Source organism: Palaemon carinicauda, chromosome 19 (assembly GCF_036898095.1).
Source record: "Palaemon carinicauda isolate YSFRI2023 chromosome 19, ASM3689809v2, whole genome shotgun sequence".
NCBI lineage: Eukaryota > Metazoa > Arthropoda > Malacostraca > Decapoda > Palaemonidae > Palaemon > Palaemon carinicauda.
The window spans coordinates 54,276,702-54,288,686 of NC_090743.1; the positions used below are offsets into that span (position 1 = coordinate 54,276,702).

At 38.9% G+C, this 11,985-nt stretch overlaps 1 protein-coding gene across 1 annotated transcript in view; it reads left to right on the forward strand.

The window, feature by feature from the left end:
* The window catches only part of LOC137659000 (neurogenic locus notch homolog protein 2-like), a 68,756-nt gene extending 66,319 nt beyond the window's left edge, over positions 1-2,437 (forward strand). Inside the window, exons 35-36 of the mRNA XM_068394103.1 lie at positions 986-1,117; positions 1,634-2,437. Of these exons, the coding sequence (XP_068250204.1) occupies positions 986-1,117; positions 1,634-1,941 (440 nt within the window). The 3' untranslated portion in view covers positions 1,942-2,437. The remainder of the gene's footprint in view (positions 1-985; positions 1,118-1,633) is intronic.
* The last annotated feature ends 9,548 nt before the right edge of the window (positions 2,438-11,985 follow it).

Consider the following 11,985-nt stretch of genomic DNA (forward strand, 5'->3'; position numbering starts at 1 on the left):
GAGGAGCACCAAGAAGAGATCATGATGGAGGTAGATGCAACACACGGAGGTGTTGCAAGAGCTCAGTAGTGAGGAGAAGGCCAAACCTGAGGAACTCGTTTCTTCAAAGGAGAGTAAGGAGGGGTTGGCTAAGTGGTAGGATGTCTGATTTTGTAGAAAAGAGACAAACGGATAAATTGTCTTGTGTTCGTGCTTCAGCTTATTGCGAAGACACTCACCTAAGTCGTTTCCGCAACATCTTGAAAGGGAGACAGAAACAAACCCCCTTTGTTAGGTTTATTTCCAAAAGGCCTACATTAAGTGAAGGTGAAAGCAGGGCAAAAACATCCAAGACAAACAAGGAACAATACAAAAAGGAAAATAAAAAAAAATAGAAAACAAGATACGTAAGACTAAAATTTATTTTAAAATGAAGTGTAGGTGTAATCTAATTTCATTCAAGTAAATTTAATGTTTAAGCATTAAGATATGTAGTGTAAGCAACAGTGTAAATAGCGTAACGAACATGTACTGTCCAAGTCTCTCTCCTTCCCTTCCTCCCTCTCTCCTCTTCTACACACACCGCCGCCGTTAGCCACTGCCGTCTGTCTCGAAGGTAAGTACTCCCTAATAAAGTCACATTTTATTACAGATCACAGTCCAAAAATCATTTTGTGAGTATGTTGTGAATTTGAACAATTAAAAACATGTTTTTACATTGTTATATCATTGAATTGGGGATTTTTAAGAGGGTAGGGATGATTTGTTTCTTTTCAATCATTTTTTATGTGAAAAATTGATTTGAGATACGAGTAAATTGACACATGAGCTCGGTCCTGGAACCCCTTATGCTCATATCTCAAGGTATTACTATATGGAAAAGAAAATTAATGCTAATTTTTTTGGCCTATTTCCACTCAAAATCTTTGCTTTTGAATTGATTTACCACATCTGAAAAAATATACAAAACTTGAATCAGAAAGGAAAACATTCTCCTTCTTTTCAGATCTGGGAACATGCAGCCAGTCAGACTGCTGCCGTACCGCAAGGGGTTATTGTGATGTTTCCTGTAATTCTGAAAGGGAGATAGGAGTTCCCAGTTTGTGCCCCGACGATAATTGCCAATGCTGCATTGAAGGTGAGGATAAAATGATAATTTTTTTTTTCGAAAAGTGTTAATATAAGTTCCTATACAGTAGTATATTCTACTGATTCATAACTCTTACATATCTATAATCATCCCAAAAGTACAATAAGATTTTATGCAATAGTGCCTTTATATGCAGGTATTACCCTTTTTTGGTCACCTACAGACAATAAAATCCATGGATAATAGCGAATCCCTATAACCCATATAATGCATAACAAAAAACCTTATGTAAATACATACTCCATAGACAAAAGCAAAGACAGTATTGCTTCTTAATAATAATAATAATAATAATAATAATAATAATAATAATAATAATAATAATAATAATAATAATAATAATAACAACGTTATATCTTCCATCTCTCTCATTTTCCCTCACGATTGACTGTATATACCGGTAAGTTGATTAGCTGATAACAGATCAGCAGGTAACCAGGCAATGAGAAATTCTACTGAAATACGAAAGGAATTTCCCAACAATTCGTATATCTTTCCAAACAGGTCTCACGTGTACCCAAACCCAGTCATGTACTTACATACAAAGTGATGGCACCATAACCTGGACAAGAGGAGTATGTGCAACACAATGTCCTCCTCACCTCAAAAGCATCCCAGACCTTTGTGAAGGACCTACCTGTACTTGCTGTGCAGAACCAATTCCAACTTCTCCCACTGAATGCACACAACTCGGAGGTTACTGCTTCTCACCACTGAATGGAGTAGCATGTCAAGGTACTACCTTTGGAATCTGTGGTCAAAATGAATATTGTTGTATACCAAATATTTCTCGTCTGCAAGGTAACAATTAAAATGTGTATCAACATACAAAAACTAAATTTCATATATATAGTCTCCAATTGAAATCAAAATAACTTCCTTTTATGCATATAACCTTTAATTGAACTACCTCATAATTCTTAAAATACTGACTTAATTACAGCTTTTGCCATTATACATGAAAAATTATATGTGTTCTTACCTGACCAAAATCATCTTGAGTTTATGGTACAAATCAATTAGTTTGCTTAAATATCATTTTCTTTTATCTCAAAGACAATGTAAAAATGTTCACTGAGTAATTTAAATTCCATTACTGAATTATAATTTATTATATAAACTTTCGAGTTTTAAAAATAACCATGAGAAGTCAGAAATATCTGCCATGACAAAATTGCTAGTTTACTCTTTCCAGAGATTGGTTTGTACCTCAATATAGCTATATACAAAATTTCATCAAATGTGTTTATTAACCAAGATACTGTAAGACGATCAAAAAGTATTTAGTTATAGTTTGATTATCATTAATTCCAGGTCTTTGAAGGTTTATATTTTCATACAACTTTCATTCAAGTTAAACATGTATGTTTTGAATAAATGGGGCAAGTGATACAAATATCTAAATGAGATTTGAAAAAGTTACAAATAAATAATCAGTTCTTATATTATGGAAAATATCCAAATATGCCATTAAACTGTTCATTTCACATGGCAGTATGAATCTAATAAAATATATACAGGAGCGTAATTTTCACTTCATCCTAATGGAAGAAATTTTATTGTTTTAAAAGTCCAATGTGATTTATTAAGTGTAAGTCCTGGTATCAACAAATAGTAAAGATATAGTACTGTACTGAAATGTATAAAGTGCATTACTACTACTACTACTACTACTACTACTACTACTACTACTACTACTACTACTAATAATAATAATAATAATAATAATAACAATAATAATGATAATAAATTTAAATTGAACAAAAAGCCATTATTAGTGTCAGTAAAAACAAGTATTAATTAGATTCTATGACTAAAAATGTAATCATATCCAGGGTAAAGCAAATAAAACATATCACAGATTAAGTCTCTTTTATTTAAAAGACTGAATACCATATAAATTATATGCAATATGTGCAAAAATATGTTGCATACTTGGTAAAATAAACAACCATTGCTTCAACATTTAAAATCCTGACACACTATAGCGATAAAGTTGCAATGTAAAATTCCAGGTCTCCAACAATTAAGAAATAACAAATTTTGAAGGTGTTTTTGCATTTTTCTTAACTATACGAACCCGAATCCTTTCAAACAAGGACCGTATTCAGCGGGGCTGGAATGGGCGTTGAAATCGTTAACAAGGTAGTTAACGAAAGGTGGCGAATGCAGGTGAGTAGCTGGCCACTCTATTAAAATCTCTTCCTTCTTGACCTTCAGCTCAGGACTGAGAGGGAAGGTTGAGGTGGAAATGAACTCGGGTTTGTAGAGTTAGGAAAAATATGAATTATCTTAAAAAAACATTTATTTTCCCCTATGGTTATACAAACCTCCAGACCATCAAATATGGAGACGTGATTATTGGTGGGTAAGAAGGCTCCCTAGAACCAAACTATATGGTTCTTTATCTCTCTTGAAGTGCAGGAAATGACTCCAGCAACCTTTCATCTCATAATCAATTTGTCCATTCTTCAATCTATGTTTTTATGCTTAGCCAGCATGATTTTCCTTCCTCCTTCCAGCTTCATTCCCCTAAAATTGTCTGCAGAATGTACAACTCTAAAACGAACTGTCAATGCAACATCCTGCGTCTCAAACAAGAGTGGGATGATCTTTACGCATGCACGTGCACCAATATCATAAAAATTAGTCATTAACCAATAACAGTTTTAGGATACAGTTTTTTTTTTTCCTTTTCTACAAATTTGACGGACCAATGTCCAGTAGATTCTCCTCGGAGTAACGTTAAACCATCACAAGGCAAATCTATATTCTATGTTTATAAACATTTAGAACACTGTACAGTATCTCCTTTCTCCAAGAATCTGTCAAAGCATGACTTTTAACCTTGATATTCTTGATCCTGTCACTCCCACTACAGATACTTATGAGTTCTTTAAGATCCTGCATATTTACTAGCATAAACTATTACAAACACTGAATCTAGTTTTCAATTTGAGTAAAATCCTTTCAAATATAAGTTATCAAAGTTTTGTAGTAGATGACCCAGTTGGTTCCTGTGGAGTTACCTTTGATTTTCTGGTAAACCTGTAAGTCCACCAGATGAATAGGTGGGGGTAAGAGAGAAGGGGTAAATAAATTTTGATTTATAAAATAAAAGAAACAAACATACTATAGGAAAATCTTAGTACATAATTCACATTAAACAATTCAATCTTTGAATCTTGCAGGTGACAAGTCTATATACAGTACACCAATGGATCTAGTGTAAAAAAAAATATATATATGTAAAAGTCGATGAAAGTACGGTATTTGAAATAAGCTTAAATTATAATAGTAATCAAATAACTATTTTTCCCATGAAAAAAAATAAACTTATTCCTAATATCTGATACAACTATAAATTCATTTTTATTATAAATTAATTTTCCTTAGGTTTTCAAAGAACAATAAAGTACCAAACGCAAATAAATATTTGGGTATATAAAGGCAAATGTTTTCTATATTCATTGCCTTATAAAAAAAATTGAAATTAAAGTTAGGAGAAACAGGGAAAGACAAACTGTTTCAAATTAATGTGAACCTGTACACAAATGGACAAAATTAGAATACTTTGCATTTTTCCTAACTATACAAACCAGGAGCTCTTTACATAGGACAATTATTTCGGTGAAAGTTGAAACCAGCCGTTAAAGCTTTCGTGAGGTGTAACTACCCTCCGCTAGTTAGCAGAGAGGGGCTAACAGGGATAGATCAAACCCCCCGTTCACACCAGCATTAGTAAGCAACTGTCACTTTGCAATTACAGCAGGACTTCCCGGGGAGGTTGATGGTGGGACCAGTATGTGTAAAGAGCTACCAGTTTGTATAGTTAGGAAAAATACAAATTACAGAACTGTATTCTAAATTTGTTATTTGTTCTGGCACTATATGCTCTTTACATAGAAGTCCTAAAATCAACTGGCTGGTGACTGTCCCGGGGTGAGACCGGGCTTCGCATGAGCTGCTTAGAGGGCACCCTGACACTTTGTGATCCTTATAGGATGATGGCCTGGGCAATCAGTGATTAGTGTAGAATTTAGCAATGTGACTTGGCCAGGTAAGCGTAATTTTGGAGCTAAGCTACTCACTTAACCTAGACATTGCCCAACTCCACCTCGCTTAGAGAACAGGGACATAACAAATATACAAACATTTATCAGGACTTTGCCTAGTTTTGTATTGATATCCATTCCGAGATATACCAGGTTCTGCGTAGGGACCAGAGAGGAATTCTTGAGATTTATCACAATCCATGGAATGTGGCCAAACTCAAGAACCTTGTCTCAATGAAAAAGAAGGATCTCCATCAAGTTTGCACGAATCAGCCAATCGTCTAGATACTGGAGTAACCAAATGCTGTTCTTATGAGCCCAGACTGACCCCAGGGAAAAGACCCGTGTGAAGACCTGAGGTGCTGTGGACAGGCTGAAGCATATCATTTTGAACTGGTATATCCTGTTGTCAAAGACAAATCTTAGATACTTCCTTGATGACTGGTGGACTGGGATCTGGAAGTATGTGTCTTTGAGGTCCAGCATTATCATGAAGTCCAATGGTCAGACGACCTACCTGACTGTTTGAGCCATCACCATTTTGAAAAGTTTGTTGAACAAATTTGTTCAAAGGTGAGAGGTCTATGACTGGTCTCCAGCCTCAGAAACCTTCTCAACAAGAAAGAGTAGACTGCAGGAGCCCAGAGACCCGTCCTGGACCTCTTGGAGAGCGTCCTTCTCTAGTATGGTTCGGACCTGGACCTCAAGGGCCTGTTCCTTTGCTGCTTCCATTGCATAGGAGCTCATCATTGCTGGACTGCGGGTTAAAGGAGGGAGAAAGAGAGCGTGAATGGGATGATGTATCCTGGTCAGAGGACGGAGACCAACCAAGGTTCAGCCTGTGAAGCTATATTTCTGCCAACTGTTCTTTAGGCATCTTTCCAAAGGTGGACTGGCTGGAGGAATGCCATCCTTCTACTTCCTCTCCTTCTCAAACCTCGGCTTCGAAAGGATTGCATGGGTCCTTGTTCCCTTGATGCAGGTTGTCTTGGGGCTTGAGAGCTCTTCTGACCAAGGCAATTTACTGGTGATGATATCTGCGGCAGAAGTGCCCCGGAGTAAAAGCGAGATGTGATTGCCCAATGAAGAGAGTCGTGACTCACCTTCCTCCATCCTTCTACTACTGCCTTGATATCCTCCACATTAAAGAGGGAGGAGCCATCAATCATGGAGTGGCAAAGCTTCATAGCTTCTCTCCGAGGCACCTTCTTCCTAAATTTTGAGAGGATGGCATCCCTTATCCTCAAAACCCAATTGACAGATTGGTTGAGGATGTTGTGGGTACGGTATTCCACCGTCCTGGAACCTGACATGACTTCCTTCTTCTGACCAGAGAAAAAATCTTCAGTCCTGAAGAGATACCCCATAGACCCCAGCCAATAATCCAACGACAAAGCAGCTTGCAAAGAACACTTGGCCACCCACTCCATGCTTGCGACATTAGCCCCCAAGAACATCACCCATAGTGATGCCAACTTATCCAAGGCATGTTTTTGGTTAGAGCCTGTATTAACAGATTTGACGGAAGTGGAGAGAGATCATCCTCTGCTATTTCATAGTACTTCCTCTGATGAATGTATGGAGAAGAAAGTAGATGAGAGGAGTTAACTGAGATGTTCCTGCCACCCGGGCGTATGCTCTCTTCTTGGTACCCTTGACCCCTTAGATCAAAGCAAGACTACCTTAGAGAACTTCAAGGATGTTTGATCCGGTTCCCCTAAGGAGTTGATTTTCCTGATGCAGGAAAGAAGCTGGAGAAACACTTGGTCCGAGTCTTTCTGCTCCAAGGGGGAGATCTTAGAGCTGGCGGACGTTGGTAACATACCATCCTAATATTCCGATCCATCACTGAAGAGGTCTTCCGCACCCAAGCTCAAATCCATAGGATCCTGGGGCAGGTCGAGGTCGTCAACAGAAAGGGTAACCAACGAACGGCATCTAGGAGGGAGGCCGCAGCCTTCTTGTCTTGTAGGAACAGACTTGTGGACAGAAGGACTGATCGTCGAGGCTGACAGCTCTGCCTCCGAAAGCCAGTTCTTTGGTACGGTCTTCAGATCATTTCTTTCCCGTGGTTGGATGGAGAAACCTTTGAGAAGAGAAGGAGCTTTCCTCCATGTATTTTCCTTTAGCTGATGAACCTCTGAAGTTACAGTGTAGTGGTTTGAAGACTATGACCTGACATAGCATGCAAACGGCCTAGTGTCAGAAGGTCGACCGCACACTAACTTCTCATTACACAAAAAATACGGCACAAAGTAAACAGTGAAGAATGTACTGGGTATTGGGCACAACCCTTTGATTTTATACTGGGCAAGGGGACACAGCTAGAACCTCAGAACTTCCTAATATTCTATCTTGAGTAATCTGTCTCCCTTCCACAGTACTTTGCCCCAAGTTATTCAGAATAATGAAATAGCTCTATCTGCTTTAGGTAAGATTTTTTTCTTTTACTTGAGCATCAGGAGAAAAAAATATATAAAAACTTACAGGCTGGAACGTGTAAGTGAAACAGTATTTAGGTGTAGAACTAATGAGGGCACTGCTCTAAAACAAATATCTAGATAACTCAGCTGCTGAATATCACATTAAAATAATTGTACGGTAAGCATTTGACGCAAACCTTTTGAAATTGAAGTTTAAAACGATGATTTCAAATATGAGGACACGCACCCTAGCAGCTACACAACAGTAGATGAGCTCAGAAAGTTCAATTATAAATCATATAGCCTCTTCCAGATAGGCTTTAGTCAATCATAGTATAGTAATGTAAACTACAATTATTGCTCCTTTAAATCCTTTGAAAGACACTTGAGTCAGCTTTAACAAGACTATTAAGTTTGTGACATAGATTTTCTCAAAAAAAAAAAAAAAAAAAAAAAAAAAAAAAAAAAAAAAAAAAAAAAAAAAAACATCAAAACATAGCCACTTCGGTTAAGTCCAAACCCATCAGTATCACTGTTCCAAGCTCGTAACATAAGTACACTTCAAGCTTAAAGGAGAACCCTGTGACATTGTAGTTCCTTCTCTAGATAACTAGTCAACAGGGTCTAGACATTGACTACACTTAAATTTGGTCTGTCACAACTTTCTTTTTGTCACTTTGTGGTCCCTTTTTTCCGAGGACAAATATTACAAGCAACAATACCCATGGAAAATCAATGTCAGATAAAAGAGACAATTATGTGATGGGATCACAACTGTCAGTGATAAGACTGATCACACAACAGAAATAACGCATGATAAATGGTATACAGTCTCTATTCTGATTTCACTGAAAGGTCCACTTACTGTCTGTGAAGTATCCTCGGTCAACAAACCCTTTTTTTTTTTTTTTCTGGAGATTTCAGGCAAGGAAAAAAGTGCTTGACTGTAAACACCAAGGAATATGACTAATGTCTTACTTCCCAAGCAGAGCAAACTGTACTGTGCTCGCTTATATCTTAGTACCCTACTGGGTGCAGGACACTGTTACTCTATAAAACAAAGAAAGGAGTTTTAAGACAATGGAGATAGACAAGAACACAACAAGTTAACAGAAATAAAAAAAACATTAAAAAAAATCACAGCCAAACAATTTTCTAGCACTACATTCAAAATTTGTATTTTTCCTAAACAGTCTGTTTTCTTTCCACAATGGAGGCGGTACCAGTGTCTGCATACGAGCAGAACGTGTTGATCAATCCATATCTATTGGAGGCAACCTATAGGAGTTTGTAAAGGAATAGAACCTCTGCATGTCCTTGGGACTGGAGAATCTCTTGAAGGTGGATCGACAGACGACACCTCCTAAGCATATATGGCATATGTGGAAAAGCTCATAACTCTTTAGAAAACTATTTATCCTCCAGAAACAATTTACAGTATACAATAACAAATCTTCTTCCTACAATACGGTCAGGTGTGGTGTTTCACAAGGGTCTATTCTGGGACCAATCCTCTTTTTAATATATGCCAATGATATAATACATACAAGTACTAAATTAAAGTTTTTCCTATTTGCAGATGATACCAAAATATATGTACAGGGTCAGAACATTATAGATATTACAGTGATTCTAAATAAAGAACTAATAAATGTATCAAATTGATTAGAACCAACAAATTAACACTGAATACTTCAAAGACATTCTACATGCTATCTAGTTCCATACATTCAATTAAAGAAAAAATTTGATGTACAATTGAATAATACATCATTGAGTCGAGTCAACCACATCAAATTCCTAGGTGTAATAATTGACGAAAAACTAACTTGGAAAGCTCACTTTCAGCAAGCTTGCATTAGAATATCTCAAGTCACAGGTGTAATATATAGCATTTGAAATAATGTAATTAAAGATTCCTTAGAACTAATATATTACTCTACTGTATATCCAGTTTTATTGTATTGTTCAGCACTTTGGGGAAGAGCATTCAGAACACTTATAAACCAATTGTTTGTTGCACAAAAAATATTATTAGGGTAATGTCATACAAATCAAAATATGAGCACACCAGTCCTCTCTTTTGTGACTACATGCTGCTCAAATTACCAGATCTCATATCAATACAGACTTGTTTATTTGTGTTCAAAGCATTACACATGTGTATCCCATCAACATATTCTACCCACTGTCACATAACATTAACACAAGACGACCTCATAACCTAAGAATACCGTGCTGTCACACTGTCCAGGCTCAGCGCAGTGTGAGTGTGTGGGGCGGTACACACTGGAACAACCTCCCACAGGATATCAAATAACTCACTTCTGTTAATGTATTTAAAGGCAAAATTTATGATCAATAGTCATACATGTCAAGATTTTTATTACTATTATCATTTTTTCTACTATTATTATTTATAACACATTTTTTATTGTAAAAAAGGCCATTAAAGATATCAAAATATCAATATTCCTTTGAGGATTGATTGGAACAATGCCGAGACATTGCTGTGGTCTAGCAGCTTTCTGTGGAGAATTACGGCGGGGGGCGAGTCATAGAGGCTTCTGTCCTTTCGTACCTAGAAGACTTCAAAACCCCAAGTGGAATCAAGGGAGTACCCGTTGGAGGAACTGCTGGAGGACCACTTATCGGCTTTGAGAACTCCTGCCACACTGCCGCGAACCAAGAATCTTTCGATGGAGTCCTAAGGAAATGTATGGGTCAACTGGCTGGAATGTTGAGCTCATCCAAAATGTTCCCTTCCTTGGGCATGTGAGATAGAGTTGTCTGCTGCTCACTGGTCTGTTGCATCATCAAATGACAAGATGAACATTAATGAGTCGAGTGCTGGTGAAGCAAGTGTTTGTGAGGCGAGTGTCGGCGAGGCAAACACTGGCTAAGGTAGCGCTGGTGAGGCAACCACTGGTGAGACGAACGCCATAGATGTCAACGATGGCAAGGTGTGTGCTTGGGAGGCAACCTACGGCAAAGCGAGCGATAATGATATGATTGTAGAGGAAGACTACCTGTCTGGGAGCGTTCGTGTAAGGTGGTGAGTGACCCCGTCAACTGCGCACAGTGGGATGGGGAGAGAGTGAGCACTACCACCGTACTGCAAACTTGAGGCAACAGCGATGTTGAAGGTTTGCGGGGAGGAGAGTATGGGCTTGCAAACTCACTATGCTGGAAAAGAGGCACCTATACCTCACCAAGCAGAGGAGTTAGCCCACCCCCCACACTATGGGCAGGTGAATGTGTATGATCCCCAGCTAGGGGAGAGCCCATGCCTGTTTGCTTATAACGAGACAATCTAGGTAAAGACTGAACTAGTTTGCACTGACATGAATGCAAAACAGTAGGTTCTACCTTGTAAGAGGTAAGAACCTTAGGCGTTACTCCTAAAAAAGTAGGCCTAGCAGAACAGTAAACCTGCTGCTGTGTTCTACGGACACAATGGCATTGGGCAGCAGCTGCAAAAAGCCGCTGAATTTGATAGGCACTCATCAGCTGAAGAAGGTGCTTGTGGAAGCAAATTTTGCATACCCTCAGGCTGAGGTCAGGCATCATAAGCAACGAGCTGTGAAACTTGGCCACACCCAGAAGGAATCCCCAGAGGGTTACTCATCAGCCACTGCTCTAACTCAACTAGCAAAGCAGAACGAGCGAGGGATGAAGAAGAAGGAGCTGAGACTGCAGTGGGCAGACACGAGAAGCTCTTCAGGCCTACGGCCTTCCGAGTCTCTAAGGGGGAGACCGAAGTCTTCCCCTGGGGAGGCAGGTCTGTGCTCCCACTGTGTGCCTGTCCACAGAGCTTCAAAAAGCTATTCCTCAGAGGGGGAGCCTGGAATCTCCAAGGAAGGCCACAACTGTCGCAAACTGTCAGCTGCAAGAGACTCCCTTACATTCGAGGGAGGCGCTGCTTTGCTAGGGGAAGCGATGGAGTCCTCTCCATAATGCTATCCGGGGTCAAAGGGCCACCACTCCTACTCGAACAGTCCACATAGGAATCCGTCCGAGCAGAGTCAGAATGACAGGATTGAGCCAACGGAGAAGGATGTCTGGGCTTCTTTGCCTTCAAGGATGAACCTGAAGGGGAAGAGTCACGCTTGGAATTCTTCTATTGCCACCTGCCAAATCTTAGCCACTTGGACGATGGCCACATGGAGACGCCTGGGTGCGGGTATGACCCCTGCAAGTAGGACAGTAGTTGTGAGGGTCCGTCTCAACAGCGGACATATAAGTGCTGCATCGGCACCCTTCTACACCTGGACAAACTTGCATGGTTGGAATCTCCACTAAACTTTCACTATAGAGAGAAAAAGGAATAAAGCTTTGGCCAGTTTAAAAATTCATAAGGAACGAATGGTTTATGGAA